Source organism: Anoplopoma fimbria, chromosome 20, assembly GCF_027596085.1.
Source record: "Anoplopoma fimbria isolate UVic2021 breed Golden Eagle Sablefish chromosome 20, Afim_UVic_2022, whole genome shotgun sequence".
In the NCBI taxonomy this organism is placed as follows: Eukaryota; Metazoa; Chordata; class Actinopteri; order Perciformes; family Anoplopomatidae; genus Anoplopoma; species Anoplopoma fimbria.
The window spans coordinates 24,441,547-24,459,803 of record NC_072468.1 but is presented as its reverse complement, the minus strand read 5'-3'; the positions used below and the strand labels follow the sequence as shown (position 1 = coordinate 24,459,803).

The window sequence follows — 18,257 nt, the reverse complement described above, 5'->3', positions numbered from 1 at the left end:
GTACCCTAATGAAAGCTCATTTATAAAGTGGCTAAATGGTCCTGACAAAAGTCCTAATGAGGAAATCAATAATTCAGTGATTGTTACTCTTCTTATACTAATACGTTCCTCCCGTAGCGCTTTGATTCCAGCCACGAGAAGGCCATTTTTTACTGTGTTCAGTTCTGCGTGTCAGCACTGTTGTAGTTTTTTTTTTTTTTCGTCCTTGAAGCTTTTTGATGAATTGCGTGTTGTCGTCTGTTGTTTCTTGGAAAGATTAAAAGGCTTTTGCCATCCGTGGGACGGCACGATGCTGATTCAACACTGTGATGCTGCTTCACGTGACGCACATTGTGATTTCCTTGACAACCGCTTTAACTCTTTTTCTTTCTCTTCAGTCTTCTGCTTTTAATCTCTTCCCTCTTTCTTATCTACTCTAAGTCCATAAGACTTTCTACTTTTTATTTTCAAGTATATCTTGGCATTAGGGGGGCTCTGTCGGTGCACTGTTAGCTTAGTTCCAAGCCTAGCTTAGCTTAGCCCGAAGCTAATGCAACTTTGCTAGGTTTGACAGCATGCCTGTTACTGATAGCAGTCTCATAGCCGTATCTGCAGATAATAGAGTCTTAGAAATACAATAGGAGTAGAACGGACATTGAACTGTTTTCCTTGGTCTCCAGGGGATTTGACTTGTACAAAAGAAAATGGTGATTGTTGTTAGTTGTTAGGGTAAAAACACATATGTGTATGTATGTGGGCGGCTGTGGCGTAGTGGAGAGCAAGGTAGTTCTCCAATCAGAGGGTCGGTGGTTCGATACCCCAGATTTTCGGCAGTCGATGTGTCCTTGGGCAAGACACTTAACCCCAAGTTGCTCCTGAAGGCTTGCCATCGGTGTGGACTGAATGATGCATGAATGTTAGTTAGAGTCTGATGGTGGCACCTTGCATGGTAGCCTGTCATCAGTGTGTGAATGGGTGAATGATATGTAATATACTACTGACTGTAAGTCGCTTTGGATAAAAGCGTCTGCTAAATGACTGTAATGTATGTAATGTAATGTGTAAGGGCCCTAAAGTGTGGTCACAGCTCGCCAGGAAGAGTAATACTAGGCAGAACAAGTAATAAAAGGCAGGTGGTGGGTCATGCCTTTTTCGGCAATGGGCATTGGTTCCAAAGGGAAATATTTTCGGACTAGTGGGGTTTTGTAATAATGTGCGTTGGAACAATGGGCAGTCCCCTCATTGCCGTGGTAACACCCTTGACTTGGTTTCTGCTCTGTCTCTCCTGTCACATCTGCAGCGTCAGATCACTTTCTTATTCAATTTGAAGCGACACTCGTCCGCCCTTGTAATGTTGATGCTGATGTATTCACAACTCGCCACACTGGCCCGTTAGTTTTAACTGCACTTTGTGAGCTGATTGCCTGTGGTCCAAACCCGTGGACCAGTGACTTAAACACAGCCCTTTCTAGGCTCGAAACAGGAACACAATTGCCATGAATATAACTGATCATTCCCAAGTAAAATAACTATTGAAGTTCAGTGATTTAGTGATATTAAAATAGAATCCAGTTACTCAATAATCTATCTCCCGAAAAAAGAGGTCTGAATGTCAACCACAAAACGTTGAGAGAAAGTGTAATTCGCCTTAGACTAGGATGATTGAGTTTCTTATGATTTCTTGAGAAGCTCAGTATCTGAGTAATGCATGTGCACCTAACACAGTCTTATAGAAATAACCCATGACAATACAATTAGGGCTATTTTTTCTTTTTTTCTTAATTTCCTTACAATTGTCTATATGTTATTTATGAACTTTGAACCCTCTATGGGAAACTGTTGGGACTTTATGTATGTGGTTCGCTTAGGCTCACACTGCCCACATAACAAAGCCTGTGTTAACAGACGAGTAGCTTCTTTGTTGGACATTTGTTACCACCTCTTTGTTTCGGCAGCAGGAGGAAGTCTTGACTTCTTACTCTTGCTTCTTACTGATGAATTAAACCATTCTCCATTTGAAAAAAAAAAAGAAAGAAAAAAAAGGACAGATTTTTGCTATCAACTTGACGAATAAAAACAAGTGCCAATTTAACTACCCTCAATGGCCTGAACTTGTGCAGGTGACCAATTGTGAATCTTTTTAATCTTGTTCCCTTTTATTTTTGAAGCTAAATTGATGCATTGTGCTCATTCATGATTGATGGAGAAATAATAACCCCATGCTGGCTGAAAAGTAAAATCCACTTCCCCTCATATATTTGTTAGATATGTTATTTTCCCCTTTAATTCCACATGATTTCTTTTCTATTTTTATGGCACTGTAAGACGTCTTTTGACACGATTAATAAGAATAAGAAATAAAAAACACTATAATAGTCAATACACGGATACAAAAATACATTTTAAATGTGTAGTCATGAGAATATAATGTTCCATAGCAGCATGCGGACAGATGGTGACTCACCCCTGCGAGGTCATTGATCATCAGCCTTAGCGATGGGAGTGTGTGTGCTGGAGGAAGCCCGGGGAGCAGCACCCCAGTCCTCCGTTAATTGAAGGGGCAGTTAGATTACCCTCTCACACCCCTCACTGGGCCTTAATGTTGGGCATGGGTACCCACTGGCGACCCCATGTGCTCCCTCAGATGCCTCTTTAACTGGCTTTTAGATTCATCATCCTGCTTCAATATGTGATTAATGAGCCACATTATGCATTCTTTGGAGATTAATGACTGTGTGATTTTGGTCAGCGGTAAACATTAGAGGTGTATTTCCTGTGTAGTTCAGAGGATCCTCTCTTCAACATGAATCAAACACACCTTTTACAGAGCGGTGTCTTTTTCATGAGCTCAGCATATAAGGGACTGGAGACAGAAGAGAAGAAGAGATGCTACGACTGAAGGCGCTTCAGATTTTGATGTGGGGAAAACACTCCTCTATGTTTCCTCTCTATTCGTGGTCCCTTTGCAGTTCCTGTTGTCTTGTTTCTTTCAGAACAAAGAACAAGCTGTGGTACTTTGAGTTCGGCACTTCGGAAACCTTTTCGGCCACATGTAAGAAGCTCCACGACTTTCTGGAGGTTGAGGTAAATCAAACCGTATATTTCCTGGTGTATTTTTTTTTAGCCCTATAGAAAAAGAAATCGTAAAATAATATAAAGTCACAGCTTTTATTTGCTCTTTTAGTTGAATCCCTAGCAAAGTATTATTCTGTTGAGTTCAAAAAACGTATGCGCATAAATGCTGATAAATTCTCAGCTAAGATTAATGGTGCTTTAAAAAATATTCTGGTCAACCTTTGTTCCTTAAGTGGCACACATTTGTACTAGTTTCAAATTGGCCCAGACAGAGTGTTGATGTGTGAAGGCTATCTGTGCTATCTGTGCACCTCCCACCAGCTTCTCACTGAACATCAGTTCAACATACAGGTAATTAGCCCTACACGACCCTGCTGTGTGTGATATTGAGCGATAATGAAGATGGTGTCTATACAATTCATCTCCCCCCCTTCTCAGAGCTATCCACAGAGTGCCGAGGTCATCATTAATTAGTGCTCGATAAGTACCCATAGTACTGGAGGAGGTAGGAAGATCCATACTGGTGTATATATATAATCCACTATTTAGAGTATTATTGGCCTTTGTCAGCTTAATCCCAACAAATTGACAAAAGGAATGGTGGTATTAAACACAGACTCAGGTTAAGCCCCCCCAGATAAAGGTTCAGGCTCAGGTTGAGATGGAAAATAAAGAACTCAGTCTAATCCTGATTCTGTCTAAGCTGTCGGGTTTAGGCTCAGCCGAAGAGAAATATGCAGACTGAGACAGAGCAGGGCTAAAACTGATATAAAAGGTCAGGATCAGTCAGAGAAACAAGTATATGTTCAGAAAGACATAAGCTTAGGCTTGGAAAGAAATACATATTTAAACTTAAGCTTAAAGAGAAAGACAGATTTAGGTAATGGCTCAGTCAGAAATACATATTTAGGTTTAGGCTTAAAGAGAGACAGATTTAGGTTCAGGCTCAAACTGGAAAAACAAATTTATTTTCTGAATTTTCCTCTGCAGAGAGACAGATTTAGGTTCAGGCTCAGTCACCTGCGGGAAATATCCTGTTTGGTTTAGGCGAGGGGTGCTGGATGTATAGGACATGAAAAAAAATTCTGCAATTAAGTAGCTGGTTCATAATTTGATAATAAACCACCAAGTCTCATGCAGTTTTCTTGAATTTGTCTGATTATTTAAGTGGTTTCCCTTACCAATGGAGTCCTGCATCTCCGTTATTCTCTAGTTAGATATAATAAGTCTCAAATGTTTTGTGTTTTGCCTTTTGTTTCTTTCTCCTTTTCTAAAAGTGTGATGGTGTTACGTTGGACCTCAGCAGCATCTCCTTGGAAGGCATAGCCATTCTCAACATTCCCAGCATGCACGGCGGCTCCAACCTTTGGGGCGAGAGCAAAAAGAGGAGGGGTAACCGCAAGGGGGGCAAAAAGAGCCAAGACAAGAGGACACCAGTGCTCGACCCCAAGGAGCTCACGTTTGCAGTTCAAGGTAGCTTTGAGAGCATTAGAATGAATACATTTATGACTGCTGTGGTTGTCTGTTGACAGCTGTTATTCAGCTGTCAGTGCAGCACAAAGCCAACCCCAAAACCCAATAAGAGATATAACATAATGGAAAATACCATTGTGAGTAGTTGTGTTTTTGGCCATGCTAGCTGCATGGGTCTTGGGATGGCAATGTTGGCTTTTCATCCAGTTCCAACAGCAGGTCAAAATATCTCAATATTGAGATATTTTGCCATAATAAAATAGCAAAATATCTCAATATCTATCATATGGAGAGCCATGAACACTTTTGAACAGTCATGGTGCCCAGAGGCTAAACCCTGATGGATTCTTAACTTAACTAAAGCTAAACACAGCTCCAGCTGCCATGCCAATGTTAGCATTTAGCTCAAAGCCTAAAGTACAGCCTCACAGAGCTGCTAGCACGACTATAAAGTCTCCATCTTGTCTTAAACACAAAACATTTTAAAGATGTGTGTTTAAAAGTCAGAAAACTCGACACACAAAGGGGTATTTGGCAAATCAGCACTTTTCAAATCCCTGCATATACTGTAGATCATGGTGTGTTAGCGTTATTGGACAATAATACTGTACCTCAAACCTTTGCCTGAAGCCCACAGCAGACAGCCTGTGTCCTTGCTCCTATCAGACAGATCAAAGCCTAAAGTTTCGACCAAACTTTGTGCATGAATATTTCACCGATGACAAGGTGAATCATAGCTAGCAGGTTTTGTTTGCAAAGAAGAGGTACAATCATGTCACTGTTTGGAACTGTCACTTGTGTATTAATGGTTTGTGTAGGCTCCAGTGGACAGGCTCAGTTAATAGGAGCGGACTGAGTGTGGGGGGTTGGGGGGTTAGGCATTCCCCTGAATCCATTTACGTCAAAAGGAAGCCCGTCAATGGGAATATATGAATGAACAAAACAGAATGAGTCAGCTGCTCTGTGATGACTGCTGAAATGGTGTTAGCCACTTGAAGGAAGAAAATAGCCAGAACTGTGGTAGAAGAAGTATTCCAATCCAGTATGTAAAGGTATTAATATCACCATGCAAAAAACAAGTATTAACAGTACAGGAGTATTGAAAGTATGGTAATAAAAGTCAAAAGAAGTAGAGTTTAATTTTGATTGGATAGATTGCTAAGGAATTTAGCACACGCATTCATGGTCCCAAGAGGACTTATCCTGGTAACTTTATGGCTCCTGGCTGACCTTAACCATTCAAGTTGGATGCCAACCTTAATCATTCAAGGTCAATATAACCATAACCTTTTGAGGTCAGTTCCTTACTTTAAGCATTTCAGGTCAAACATTGGTTGAACATTATTGGTAGATGCCTAACCTTATCCATTCGCAGGTGAGGCCTTATCTTAACCATTCAAGGTTGATCCCTTAACAATTTGAGGTAGATGCCCCCCTCCTGAACCATTTGAAGTATATGCATAACCTTAACAATTCAAATTCAATGCCCACCTGCGTTCCTCCAACTTTTGCAGAAATGCAACCCGACGTCTGAAGACTGAGCTTAAAACATGAGTTCCATTAAAGTGGACATTTTGGACAGGACTCTTTCTATATCAGGACAAACGAGAATGAAAGGGGTGTAAATGAAAAACAAATCAACATACCTACATCAAGCTATTGCCATGACTACTTGATCTGTCTGTTTTTTGTGTTTTCTTTCATGTCTAGTTACTGCCTACTCAGGTGATGTAAAGTATGTTTTTAGGTTTCATGGTGAGATGTTGTACTCGGAGATGAAGTTGACGTTACAGTCAGTGTGGAGTCAGTGAGGATCCCCAGACATGGCTGCTAGTGATCCATTTTAATACCTTCCTGGTCAGAACATGTCTGGTGGGGAAAAACTAGATCTCTCTATTTATCCCTTTATGTTTCTCATGAGATTCCCTTATTTTGTTTCCTATAGATTTCAGAAGCTGTACCTTCAAAGTAAAGCTTGTTAGAATCTGTCAATATATGGAAAATGAGTCCCTAATATATAGTAGCAGCATTAACTGTACCTGTACCCGACGATGTACTGATGTACTGTAAATCACAGCAGGGCCGGTGAGTGAGTTAAAGAAAGTGGGAAAAACCTATTATTAACCAAAACAAAACATCTTGTTGCAAGTGCTGCTGCATGCTGGGATGCTTGTAACTTCCCAAATGCGATGATGTGAGTGTGAGATGAAGGCGCAGTGTGGCCCAGACTGTGAGGGTGATAGTTGATCAATTCAAAGCCCAACTTTGCTACAATGAACACTCCATTAATCCCTGAATAAAAATCAATCAGCGTGAATTAAAAAAGAAAAAGGGGTCCACCGTCTGAACCTGGAAAGGCACTTAGTGTGAGCGGAGAGTGTGTACGTCTCTGTCTGTTTGGGCCTGTTTATTGATGTGATTGTGTGTGTGTGTGTGTGTGTGTGTGTGTGTGTGTGTGTGTGTGTGTGTGTGTGTGTGTGTGTGTGTGTGTGTGTGTGTGTGTGTGTGTGTGTGTGTGTGTGTGTGTGAATGGGTGCCCTTGTGGAAGGTGCCCTCAAGGTGAGCAGCCTAACTTGTCAGATCAAGAGAACAACGTATTTAGAGGTAAACACAGGAGTGCATTAGCCCAGAGGGGGCACCGCCGAGCACTATGCACGGATCAAACTGTAGGCTGGGATTAGTGTGTGTGTGTGTGTGGTGTGTGTGGAGGGTGGCTGCAGGGTGGATAGGATAAAAAAAAAAAAAACCTGACCTTTCGGGAGCTGTTAAATCGTCCCGCTGGTGACGCCAGGAGACAAGCCCCTCAGGTGGAAGGGAATGGCTGGGGAGTGAATTATTTAGAATGGGACTGAGGTTTTTTTGCAGGGGTAGGGGTGGAATGGAGAGGGGTGGGGGGGGGGGGTCATGCGTGGGTGGAGGGGCTGATGCTTGGGACTGATGCCCCGTGACAAGCCCCATGAAGCTTTCATTGGAGGATCGGCCTACCACACCCTCCTCCTCCTCCTCCTCTCTACCCGCCATTCCTCTTTAGTTTTCCTCTCAGCTGATCGGCTGCTGGTCCTGCTCCGCTCCCATCCCTGTTGCTCATGTGCCATTGTGCAGCCGCCGGCCTCGACAGGTAGTTGTTTGACAGTGACGAGGACGGCGTTCCTTATCCCACACTGTTGACGGGAGGGGAAGACATGGCTGCTGAGATTGAAGCCACACTGCTTCTTCTTTTTGTGAATCTCCCATATGGGCTCTCTCTGCCGCTCTGCGTTGTCACCTTCAGCGCCTGTTTGTTTATCGCAGTCAAATATTGCGTCAACTCTTCACATAATGTTGATTGTAGGTTAGGTAAGGGGGGTGTTTATAAGTTTATTTTTGGCCTCAGGCTGCTTGTGTGTTAATATTTCAACATCATTCTTGTGTAAACAGTCAGGTGAATCTGTTTCTCTCCCAGTTTGCCTCTAGGAAGTAAACATGATGGCTTTCTTCTAAATTTGGCAGAGTCTACTTCTGATTATTGTTCCAGGTATTAACCTCTAATACAATAAGTAATGATTGGGGATTTTAAATAGAAAGACACCAATAAATCATATGAAATCTGGCAGTCACTTATTGAGATTGTGTGTCTGCAATTTATTGAGTTTAAATAAGATTTTTTTTTTCCCCATTAAGATTGACATTGACATTTTAAAGAAATAGTTATCAAAATAACATTGTGTGGGTTATGTAGACTACAATTTCTTTCTTTTACGCTTCTTTTTTTGTATGGTTCAGACACGTTTATTAGAGAGATTTAGATGTGCTGGGAGACATATCCCCCCCCCTGCTTCCAGTCTTTATGCTAAGCTAAGCTAACACATCTAAATCTCATCAAGACAGCAAAAAAGACACATTTTCCATTGACAAACTAATCCTTTAGACAAGCTTCACATGTTGTTTGTGACTGCAAACGGTGTGTTGGCATTAGTAATGTCTTCAAATATACCAAAATATAGATTCCTATCGATAAAATACTACTTTCATGTGATAATAGCTACTTGTCTAGAAGTCTACATGTATCTTTATCCAAAGAGCATCTCAAACAAGCTCTTTTTGAGTCCACGAAGCTCTCCTACACAAACATTTTTGACCCAAACATAGTTATATTCTCAGTTAGGAGTGGTTTCAAAATTCCCAGGTCATCTATAAGTTAATGGTTTTACCAAAGCATGGCGGTCAAATATATTTTCTTGTGTTTTTCTGAAACATCTGGTTGAACAGAGTGGCTCTGACCTTGTTATACTTAGCAGAGACGCTCTACGGTCTTTCCAACAGTAAGCCCTCTTGGGAATACTGGATCTTTGTAGCCCAGGGCAACAAGGAATCCCTATCGCCATGGTGACCCTGTCCATCACACGTGTCAGCACGGGCCCGTGTGAGCCGTTTGCGTTAACGTGAGAAGTCACAATGGGGGGGAGGAAGCGGCTTTAAAGCCCAGTGTCAGCAGGTCAACCTGCTGGGCATGTACACACACTCCTCCACTCCGACCCTGGAAAGCACTGCACTCACAGTCCCGGCGCCGAGATAGGGGCGGACGCGTGTCCATCACCATGGTGACAGCTGGACACCGCAGCTCAGCAGGGACAACAACACCTCACGACCACAGCAGCATAACCTACGACACTCCTTCAGGAAACCAAACGCGGCTCAGATAAACTCGACGGCGGTGGAGCGGCGCCGGTGACAGCGAGCTAACTTCGCTCGCACGCACCAAGCGGCTAAAAATGGGTCTTAGTTTCAATTAGTGTCTGTGTGCTCCCAGCAGAGAGGCAGCAGCTTCTCAATTTGTGGAGGGACGAGTCGACGGAGAGTCGGAGGCAGAGCGGGCCTCCGAAAACAGATGGGCCCTGCGTGACACTGGGCTTCCAGCAGGGGCAAAATCAATGCTCATAACTGCAAGACAGAAGAGAGATTAATAATTATAATATCACAAGATTGCTTTGCATTGCCGGTGCAATCTAATTAATAGCTGTTTTGTTTGTAGCTTGTTGTTCTTGTTGCCTTTTCTCTTTTTTTTCTTTTTTTTTTATCTGTGAATGTTACATTTTTCTGAAGTGAGGAACATCACATCGTGTTCTTTTTATTTGTCCTCATTTTCCTTTCTTTCATCTTTTCTCCCTCACTTTCTCAATACATTTTCTCTTAATCCCACACTTCTCTTCTCTCTCACTGTGGAACTCAGTTTTAAGAAAACATCAGCAACATTTATGAGCAAGAATGAACATACATTTTGTATTTATTGAACCATCAATTGAACCATTTTCGCATATGTACCTGTATAAAACACTTCAAAGCTACCGATATAATTTTACTTTTAAGGCAAACATACTTGAATTTTGTGATTCTTACTTGGTTTTTGATATTAACACATTTGAGCCTGCATCTGAAATATGTAATTTCCATGGGTGGAAGTGATCTCTGTATTCCAAAATTGGCTGAAAATTGAGTTTTGATGTCAATTATTTGGGCACATGGGGCTACTGTTTGTACAATTGTATTTTTGGAAAAAAATGTAGTCCTAAGTGCCCTAAATATAGAATGACAATATAATGGCTCTACTTCAGAAATGACAAGGAGCAAAATCAAGTATTTGTTATCTCTGAACTTTAAATCAAGGTGTAAAAACCTGACTTTGACTTGGGATAGAAGATGTAGTTTTCATGTGATATAAAAATGTTACTTGCCAAAAATATGTCCTCCCCACATTCAGAACCAACATGCCATTTTTCTTTTTAATACTTTGGGCACAACAGCAGCCATAACCACAGCTATTCCTCAGGTTTGCCTCCATGACAGCTGCAGCTCTGGTTCATCTGATTTTACGTTTATTAACAGATATGTTCTCTGTGTCTTAGAACTGTCTGACCAGCTGCTGGAGGTGGTGGGGCTGGAAGGAGCCATGGAGATGGGTCAGATCTACACCGGCCTGAAGAGCGCTGGGAGACGGCTGGCACAGTGCTCCTCCGTGACCATCAGGTCAGAGTTCAACTGGACCACAACTCACTTTTTGTTGTCTTTCTTGTTGGCATCTTTGCTAGAATTTGTTAGCATTAGGTCACCATCAACAGTCTTTTGGCCTGGAGACTAAAAAGTAATACAAAAAAAGTCTGTCTGCAGTTTAATAATAATACTACTAAATGTAATTTGTATTGCACCTTTCATAAGGGGAGTAGGTCAAAGTGCTTTACAACAAAGTGAAGAAACAAGAGAATTAATAAAAACATGCAATTATCTTGATTGATTGTCTTACATATTCTGACACTGAAATATTACAAAGTTTAATTGTAACATGATTTCTTCCCTTGCAGAACCAGTAAATCCCTCCCGATGCAGATTGACGGGGAGCCTTGGATGCAGACTCCGTGCACCGTAAGTCATTAAAGGTTTCTTACATCCATTGACACCCATCTTCCACGTTGTGCGTCATCACAAGTGTGATCTGTTAAACCACATGTACTGTTGATGTGTGGGTTTACTGAGTATACTTCACTACATACCTGCAGCTACGTGAATTCTTCATGAAACACTAGGTTTTCAGCTGGTATAAATTGACTCTCATTTGATGATGTCATTATTCAAAGAACCCACACAGCCACGGTACACCTGAACCGGTGATTTCACCTATGTTTACTGATTATTGCTCTTCTTTTGGTGTTGATTTATTTCGCCTCCTCGAGGGGATCCTCTGATGACAGCAATTCCATTGGAATTAATTGAAATAGCAGCAAAATTGTGCCGTTTCAAACGTGTCCACACCTTTAGAGGTGAAGTTTGGTGACCTCAGGTGATGTTCATCATTTACAGCTCCACCCAACTTGAACCTGAGCAGAAGACTAATCAGCCAGGATAACTTAAATCACCTGTGTGGACTCTCGCAAGAACCTTTACAAACATGACAATTACTTAAGAGTGTATAATATCTGTCTTATATTAGGAACTAAGCCATTTTGAGATGTTCCATACAATACACATTCTATGTCTCACAAGATTTTGTGATGGTTTAAAGGCTTGATGTTACCTTTCATAACTATACTTTAATTCTATGGAGCAATACACTATAACTGACATCATGTTGATGTTAATGCTGGATTCTTTTCTGCAGTTCATGGACAAGTTGATGCTAAGAACAAATGACAAACAAAGAAAAAGAACAAGACAAAACACATTCAATAGCTGTTTCATGATAATTAGACGGATCGATTACCTCTATAAACTTGGCATCTAGTATCCGTATCTGTTCCTCACATTAACCACAGATCATTGCTTTGTGCAGTCATTTATAACAAACATTTCACAATGCAAGTCTTTCTTCTCATAATTTGCTTACCGTCTGCGTCTCAAACATGTGCTCCGACGAGTGTTTGCCCTCTGTCCAACTTGTTCATTTTCCAAAATGAAATTCCTCAGTTTGCGTTGATTAGGGTTGTGTTTGGTTTTAATTACAACACCACTGCAGATGAAGTGCTGCTGAGATTTACATATGGATAGTGCATGACAAAACGAGTGGCCTGTAAGTGCTCTTGTGTCTGCTGGCACAACTCCACGCGGCAAAGTTAGGATCTGACAATCCATAATTGTGCCGCAATGATTTCCACGGCGAGATATTCGTACTGTATGTCGGAGCTGAATTTGAATCAGTCGACCTGTTAAATGCATATAAGAACACCACAGTTCAAATGGGATGTTAACCCACTAATTATTAACAACAACAACTATGCAAATTTATCTCAGCTCCTTGGTGTGCATAACATATTTAACACCATCCAACCATTTGCATTTCCAAGTGACATATGACATGTATCACTGTCTCTTTGATAACTGGGTCTGAAATAACTGCTGCAGACAGAAATTCTGGTAAATAAAATACTTCAAGCATCAAATATAAGTATTAGTTTCATAGTTTGGATCATTTTTGAAGGATAGAGGTAGAAAAATACATAGATAATTTGTTCTAATTGTTTTTGATTTCTAAGAGCCACATTGCTCTGTATCTGGGTCTCTTGATATATATAGATGCTTGATGATGCATATTTAAAACAGAGCTCTGTTATTCTCACGATGTATTTTAGGTATTCCTATAGATCCTCCTGATGTGACCAGTTATCTTTTTTTTGTATATTGTGAAGTACATCAAAAACATCAAGCTCAATCACGTTTAATGATAGCAGAAAGCCAACAAAAGCTGGTAATTACCACTGAGTCAGAGTGCAAGTACAACAAATGGCAGCTCTCCTTTGAAGTGAGCATGGTCCCTTTAATGCAGATGGTAAGATTTCCTCTCCCCATTACTGCGTTTAGACTCTTAGTGTTACAGTATAATGAACTATGTGCTTGATATGAAAACCCTTGATGGTTGATATTTGTTGTTCCATTGATCTACAATTTCAACCTTCAACAGAAATGGCCTCATTGTTGGGAAACAGGATATTGTTAGATATTATACCCATAAAGACCTACTTAATCATAAACCAACATAATGTATGTTGCCATTAATTCAGAGACGTGAGCCCCAGGGATTCTCAAAGTTTGTCACATTAAGGACCCAACAGGCCCCATTTGACAAGAACCCATATGGACCCATTGTTGTGGATGCATGATTGAATTACATTCTGTTGGAAGATAGCAATGGATAAAATGAAAAACTTTGTTTAATTCACCTTTTTTGTTTTTTGCCCGAATTAGGGCGCTTCCACATTGCATCATTTTTGTATTAAAGTTTTATAGCAGAATTACAATAACTTTGCTTTGCTTCACCAGCTTATAGTCCTTTTCTTTCAAGCTTTTAAAAATGAATGTAAGCAGGGAGCTAGAAAAGACCCTTTACAACATGAATGTGCTCTGTACATTTTGATATTTTATTTGTAGGAGTGGACATTTCTATCCATTTTGAAAAATACTTAATTTGGTTCTCTTGGGTCCATACATTTCCATACTAAATTGAATGGAAATGTGGTTGGTAGTTGTTCAGTTATCCTGTTCATGATCAAAGTGGTGGACCAAGGGAAGGGTTGACCCAACAGGGTCCGTTATGGAGACTTGCTTTTGACTAAAACGTGGCTTGTACCATTATTTGGTTTTGTATATGCACCATAAACATGGCTGAAAGGGAAGTAATATAAAAGCAAACCCATCCGAAAATAGCCGTAAATAATGTTGAATTATTAATGTTCAGCACTGATTTGTATTGTTTTCGTTATCAGTAAATATCGTGATTATCTTTTTGGTGAATTGTGCGATCAGAAAACAATAAAAAAAGATCTATCAAAAGCTTTGTTTTGTCTGACCAACAATCCAAACCTAAAGATATTAAACTTGCAGTTATACAAAACAGAGAAAATGCTGTTATTCCTCACATATCAGAACTTTGACATTTTTTTTTACATAATGAATTACTTAAATTATAAACGGGAAAGGAAGAGGTTTCAGACATCAGCTCACTCATTTCCTTCCATGTCTTTTTGTTCTGTAACGCAGAAACTTAATCTATCTTCCTCGCTCCTCTCCATCATCAGATCGAGATCGTCCACAAGAACCAGGCTCCCATGCTGATTGGACCGCCACAATGCCGAAGCTTCTTCTCCTCCGTCATCAGGCGAACGCGAGCTGAGAGCAAAGACTGATCGGTTTCGAGACCTTCGAGTCCTCACGAGCACCTTGTAGAGCAGCGGCCACAAGTTGATCATCACTCGGCCCGTTAGTGAAGGGGGGGGTCATTGATGCCTGTTGACAGCCCAGGGCAAAGTAGCAAACTGTAGGTTCAGTGTGTATGGCGGGCGGCGTAGAGATGTCACTGAGAAGCCCTTATTTAACGCGGGATGAGGTGTGTTTAGGACCGGCACTTTGATCTACAGTGTGTAGAGTAGTTTAGCTCCAGAAATACTGAAGCTATTTCGGGAAGTCCAATTTTTCTAATAGTCTGTTTTTTATTTTTTGCTGTTGTGATCTGTGCCACGTGGAGAAAAAAAAACACAGATGAATGTGTTTTTGTGATATGATGTATTTATTTATTTATTCATATTTTGCTGCTATTGATGTTTTTTTTAAATGTTTTTTTTTTTTTTTGCATTTGCGTACCCCATGGTGCATGATGGACAGTGAAAGAGGTTGCTGCTGTTGAAGCTGACATATCTGGAGCTTGCAGCTTGAACCCTCCCAAGTGTTTAGTAAGTTTGCTCAGCATTTCTTCGGCGCTTCACTCGTGAACGGCTTCAAGTAGTGAAAAAAGACAGAGAATCACTTTTTGCTTTCTTTTTAAATGGTTCCTGCAAGTCATCCTTGTCATGTTTTTGATCTGCCGTGTTGCTGCTCCGTCAGTGGAAAGATTAGGAATGATTATTGATCTTCATGAAAAATGCATGACACTCTTTGTTTTACGTCGCACGAGAGATTTTCCAGACAGTTTTACCAAATTGTGTGCACACTTTCTGTCGCATGAGTGACCGAGATCTGTTTTGACACTTGTGGAAATTGATCGTTTTTTGGAATCTACGTCTTCAGTGCTGCTCGGTTTAACCATATCATACTTTATAAGATGGCTGCGTTTTTATGAGATCCTGTATTTTTTTTCTGAACAGGTACTCAGGTACTTTTAAAGTGAAAAACAATTAAAAAGCAGCAGACAAAAAAAGTCTAGTATTCATCAGACTGTATGTTGATACAGTGACTGTATAGTTGGATATACTCACAAGAGGCAGTTTGAGTGGTCATTGATTTGCTCGGATGTCTACGTTGAGTGTTTACAGTCGGCTGCCCATAAAAGCGTGCATTGACCAATTAAGGTCTAAAAACTAAATGACTATTGACATATATATTTCATAAAAAGTCTCCTCTATACAAAAAAAAAATGCATTATTCTAGATGATAGTGATTTAGTACATTTCTGCATTTAAATAGTATTTATCTCATTCAGTCCCACCAAAGACAATTTGGAGGATTTGTAAGTGACCTACCAGCGTGACACACACTTGGTTTTAAACTGGTTTTAAACTGAATTGCACTCCTTAGTCTCGAATGTTTCAGTCTTTTAAAAGTGCCATAAGCCAGTGGAGACTGATCTGATGAGTCTCCCATCTCTTTGCTTTTTACGGTGCTGCGTTTGTACAGTGAGGTTGTATTTTTGTACACAGTATTTATTTATTTTTCCGCTTACTGCTTTCACTCTAGAACTCACACCATGATGTTTTGCCTAAAAAACAAATTTTGCCTGCCAATGTTGACTGGGAAAAGTGATAATGAAAATATGAATAATAATAATAAAAAAAAGCTTTTGTTGTTTGACATAGTGTTCTGGTGTGTTTTGTGCTTTGACCTTTGGCCCCCAAAGCTTACTGGTTGTGTACTGTTAGCATGTTGGCTAGCTTTTTTTGATTGCTTTAATAAAGTAAAGATAATTGCAACAAATATAACAAAAAAAATGCTTCTGAAATACATTTGCCTACCCTAGCTTTAAGGTTAGCTTGCTACTTAGCCTAGTTTAACAACATTAACACAGCGTCTCGCTAGGTGTTACTTTTTCATGCATGATATTCCAACACCTGCTGAGTTATTGGCAGCTCTAACACACTCAGTGCTGTGTTCATTCTGCATTATACAAAGCAGAAAGAGAGAGAGAGAGAGAGAGCTACAGTAGACCTCCAACGGTAGCTAACGGATGACCTGTCTAACTGCAGCTTACGACAGCTCATTCCATATAGTGTAGCTAACAAATTGGCTTTCTAACTGTAGCTCATGATTTAGCTTTTTTTACTGTAGCTGATGACAGCTAATTGACCCTTCACTAAGCCCCGCCCCCCCACTGTGTCCGTCAAGCTGTCAGCGCTATGTTACCATGGAGCCCACACTGACACTAACTGCACTCCATGAAGAAAGAAAATGTAAAGAATGTTATCCACTTTTCATTAATGATCACAACGTCAAAACCCAACGAGCAGAAACCTACTTTAGCCTCAGTACATCTCCAAGGGATTTCAATTACAGAATAACAAATTAAGTGTTCAAATAAGATTTAATTTAGGACTAATCAATTGCTAACAATGCCGACTATATTAGTGCCCACTTATACATATATTTATCCAATTAAATGACCTGTTACAACAGTGTCAGTTGTTACTAAATATCCAAGCCCCCTTGAAAAACACTTATGTGGCGGCCGTTATCACTGCAGAAACAATTCATAATATTTCCTTTTCATGGTTATTACAATTTTTACCAAATAAGTACTAAACAAACAGCAAGATACTGACTTAATACCAAAACAGAAAAATCCAGAAGCCCTCTGTAGGGCCTTATTAGACTGGAGAACCAGCAGTGTCCTTAGACCAAAAGAAATCTCTCCATCCTACTGTTGAGTGGCACTTTGTTTACTGCGTGTCTCGGTGTCAGATGGGTGGACGCCTGCACTTGAACTGCGTTTCTCCGTCCTCGGGGGGGTTCAGCAGAAGTGACACAGTATATCACCTCACATCCACTTCACCTGCCTGGTAATGGAACCCTGCGTGGATCCAAGATGGCATCAGCGTGACCACTGCTGACTTCCGATATGTCCGTCTCTCAGTCAAGTGTTTAATGCAATGGTAAAGTTCCCTTTCGGGGGTTCATCCTGGATCTGTCCTGTACTGGTGCGGAGGAAATCTTTGTCGATTGTTGTACTGTAAGAACACATTGTTAGAACTCACGACTTACCCACCACAGTTACAAAACAAATCCAGCGTCTTCCTGGTTGTGAAAGGGAACATTCCTTTTCAAATTGCCAATTCACTTTCCTCCATTAGACGTGCCATCAAACATTGATTTATCTTTTGTAAAATGATAAGCTGCTTAGATTTTAATACAATAAATGTTAGTAAGAGGCAGGGTTGGATATCAGACCAAGCTTTGTTACCTGCTGAACAGTGGAGATTTAAAAGCCAAGGTCATGAAATCAAGGTCGATTCTTTTATATTGTGCCCTCTTGATCGCACTCCTAAAACCTGCTCACTATGAGATAACGTTTGATAAAGTGCAGACTTATCACAATGTTGATATTTACACTCTATGTTATTTTATTTTTGACCTTAAGCCATTAAAAAAAGCCATTAAAGGGCATGTCAGGTCAATTGTATGTATGGGGCTTAATCATGGGTCTTAATCTGTTACATCTACAACAAATGACGGAACAAATTTTCTTTCATTTAAAGTTTTATTGAAAGTTTCAAACCCGACATACACACTCACCAGTGGTGGGAAGTAATACACTTACTCAAGTACTCCATGTAGGCACAATTTTGAGGTACTTGTACATTTTTACGAGTAATTCAATTAACTTATACTTATTCTTCACCGCATTTCAGTATCAAATGCAGTAATGTAAATTTTTCTCCACTACACTGTGCATTAATGTGAGGTACACATGAATGCATTGATTATGATCCAATATTAATATTAAGAAATTGTCCATTATGCATTCTGATTTAAAGTACTTTAAAATATACTCTTACACAAGTATCATTGTGAATACATGACACTCTCTCAATATGTAATGTCAGAAAGGAAGGTAAGAAAGCTGTAGCCCTACTATCCATGAGCCATCGACACAGCAACCGCTACTGTAGACTGCTTGTCTTGTGTTAACATATCAATACATCATATTTAATACTCTAATGTAAACCAGCAAGATCATTTTGCCTCATTTTTCAGTATTTTACTTTTCTGCATTTATTGTAACA

General features: G+C 40.2%; 1 protein-coding gene across 7 annotated transcripts in view; it reads left to right on the top strand.

Annotated features, from left to right (window-relative positions):
- The window catches only part of dgkb (diacylglycerol kinase, beta), a 63,199-nt gene extending 48,816 nt beyond the window's left edge, over positions 1–14,383 (top strand). For all 7 annotated transcript variants that reach the window (XM_054621053.1, XM_054621052.1, XM_054621050.1 and 4 more), the window contains 5 exons: positions 2,973–3,063; positions 4,332–4,527; positions 10,410–10,530; positions 10,863–10,923; positions 14,067–14,383. In XM_054621053.1, the coding sequence (XP_054477028.1) occupies positions 2,973–3,063; positions 4,332–4,527; positions 10,410–10,530; positions 10,863–10,923; positions 14,067–14,174 (577 nt within the window). In that variant the 3' untranslated portion in view covers positions 14,175–14,383. The remainder of the gene's footprint in view (positions 1–2,972; positions 3,064–4,331; positions 4,528–10,409; positions 10,531–10,862; positions 10,924–14,066) is intronic.
- The last annotated feature ends 3,874 nt before the right edge of the window (positions 14,384–18,257 follow it).